The sequence below is a fragment of the Triticum dicoccoides genome, chromosome 1B, assembly GCF_002162155.2.
Source record: "Triticum dicoccoides isolate Atlit2015 ecotype Zavitan chromosome 1B, WEW_v2.0, whole genome shotgun sequence".
Classification (NCBI taxonomy): Eukaryota; Viridiplantae; Streptophyta; class Magnoliopsida; order Poales; family Poaceae; genus Triticum; species Triticum dicoccoides.
In genome coordinates this window covers 451,243,301-451,245,449 of record NC_041381.1, presented here as the reverse complement: position 1 = coordinate 451,245,449, position 2,149 = coordinate 451,243,301, and the positions used below count along the sequence as shown (strand labels likewise).

Genomic DNA, 2,149 nt, shown 5'->3' with positions numbered 1-2,149 from the left:
GGCGGTGTCCTTCGGCTTGGCGGCAACCCGGCGACCCGGCGCGGTCGCCGGCGGTAGGCGCGGTGGTGGTGGTGCCCTTGGCAGCAGGGCGGCGTGGTGGCGTGCGGTGGCCGGCGGCGCGTCCCCGGCCCAGATCTGGGCCTTCCCGGCCTCATCTGGGTCCTAGCGGGCCGGTCCCTGGCGTGGCTTCGTCGTCATCTGTGTGGTGAGGCGGAGGAGCGGCTCGGACGGGGGGCGGCGATGCCGATGGCGTGCCAGCTGCAGCGCGATGGCGGGAGCTGTCCGGGAATGGAGTTCCCGGCCGGGCCTGTGGGCACATGGGCCTGGTAGGCTCCTGCTTGTGTGTCCGGTCGGCTACCGTCGTTGACGGCGGAGGTTGTGCCCTCCTGCGTGCCGACGGTGCTGCGGCCCCTAGTCCCGGCTCCTATTCCTCGTCGTGCAGGCCTCACCTCGTGGTGCCGTGGTGAGACGGCGTGGAGGCTTCTTGACCATGGTGACGCAAGATGGTGGTCGGTTTGGTGGCAGGCTCCGGAGCACCCGAGGTGAAGGTTGGGATCGGGGGAAACCCCTGTCGGCCTGTCCGACACCGACGCGGCGACGCCAGTGGGTGCCGCCGGACCTTCCTGGAGGGCGTCGGGGGCGACCCTTCCTCTCGCCTCGTCGTGTACCGGGGGAAACCCTTGGCAGCAACGTCGTCCTCGTCGCGGTCCTTCTTGGAGGTGCTGATTGGTACCGGTGCTTCGGAGCCTTGGAGCTTGGTGGGAGATCTTCGGTGGGCGCAGTGGTCGTGAAGCTTCTCCGTTTCCGTCGAACCGCCGTTGTCGGCATTCTTTTCTCTTGTTGTTTCTCTTTCGTTTCTTTTGGGTGTGTCTGTGCTGCTTCCGCCCCAGCACCTATCCTTGGTTGTTTCGGTTGGTTGCTTTGGAATACAAGGCGGGGGGAAACCCTTTTTCGTCAACAGTGCTGCTATCTAGATTGCTCTAAGAAGCACTTCAATTCAATAAATTAATTAGTTTCATAAACATAATGAACATTTTTTTAGTCCGTAGCAACGCACGCTGTTTCTTGCTTGCATGACAGATGACACAATACATAGGCATGAAGAGACGGGGCAATCTCTAGACTCTAGCGACAACTACAGCATACAGTTCTATATGTGTGTGGAGCAATGTTAGCCGGTAATCTTTAGCAGGCACCAGGCAGAGCCACTCCGTTGCCGCGGTCATGGCCGATCGTTGTTCTGCACATGTGGGGGCTACTGAAACGTGATGCGCAGAGCAATTTAGGAAATTCCATGATCTTGGGAGAAAACCGAAGAATTTCCCAATGCGCAACAAAATTGCGTCAGTAAACAGCACGCTGCGCGGCTCCGACAGACGAGCCGGGGCCGCTCCCGGCGATGTGAATCCCACACGGATCTTCCAGAAACCGCGCGGAATCGAGGCCAAATCCGGGGGGAAACGGTCGGGAGAAATGGAGATATACCGTCAAAGGAGAGGGCGTTGACGGGCGGGTTGGAGATGGTGATGACGGCTACACCGTCGTCGCGGACCTCCATGGTGGTTGCACCCCTCGCCATCTCCGTCAGGGGCGAGACGGCCGGCCGGCACAGCTGAAGCTGCTTTCTGTTTTCTTGATGAGTGAAGCAAGAGGGGCGTGTTTGGTTGCCGTACCAACTTTTGCATGCATTGTACTCCCTCCATTCCTAAATATTTGTCTTTCTAGAGTTTTATACAATTGACTATATACAAAACAAAATGAGTGAATATATACTCTAAAATATGTCTATATACATTCGTATGTAAAAGTTTATTTGAATCTCTAAAAAGACAAGTATTTAGGAACGGAAGGAGTAGTTGCCATTATCTAATCGGTCTGCCCAAGAAAAAACAGTCCAAAAATCAGCATATGCATGTAGTTTGATTGTCCGCAATCAGCATATGCATATAGTTTCATTGCCCGCATTTAGGCTAGCAGCATGAGGAAATTAATTTAAGCCGCGGTTTAGTTGGCTGCGTTGCAGTAAGCACACATATGACACGTTGTTTTTTGTTTTTTTTGAAATACGGCCCGTGGGCAATTTTATTCATTTATAGACCGTACACAATCCGAGTGCAAAACTGCACTTAGGAATACAGGGGTAGTAAAA

The 2,149-nt window shown here is 55.0% G+C and overlaps 1 protein-coding gene across 1 annotated transcript in view; it reads right to left on the bottom strand.

Moving 5' to 3' along the window:
- The window catches only part of LOC119340544 (glyoxysomal fatty acid beta-oxidation multifunctional protein MFP-a-like), a 9,461-nt gene extending 7,800 nt beyond the window's left edge, over nucleotides 1-1,661 (bottom strand). Inside the window, exon 1 of the mRNA XM_037612468.1 lies at nucleotides 1,486-1,661. Within this exon, the coding sequence (XP_037468365.1) occupies nucleotides 1,486-1,579 (94 nt within the window). The 5' untranslated portion in view covers nucleotides 1,580-1,661. The remainder of the gene's footprint in view (nucleotides 1-1,485) is intronic.
- Between the last annotated feature and the right edge of the window lie 488 nt (nucleotides 1,662-2,149).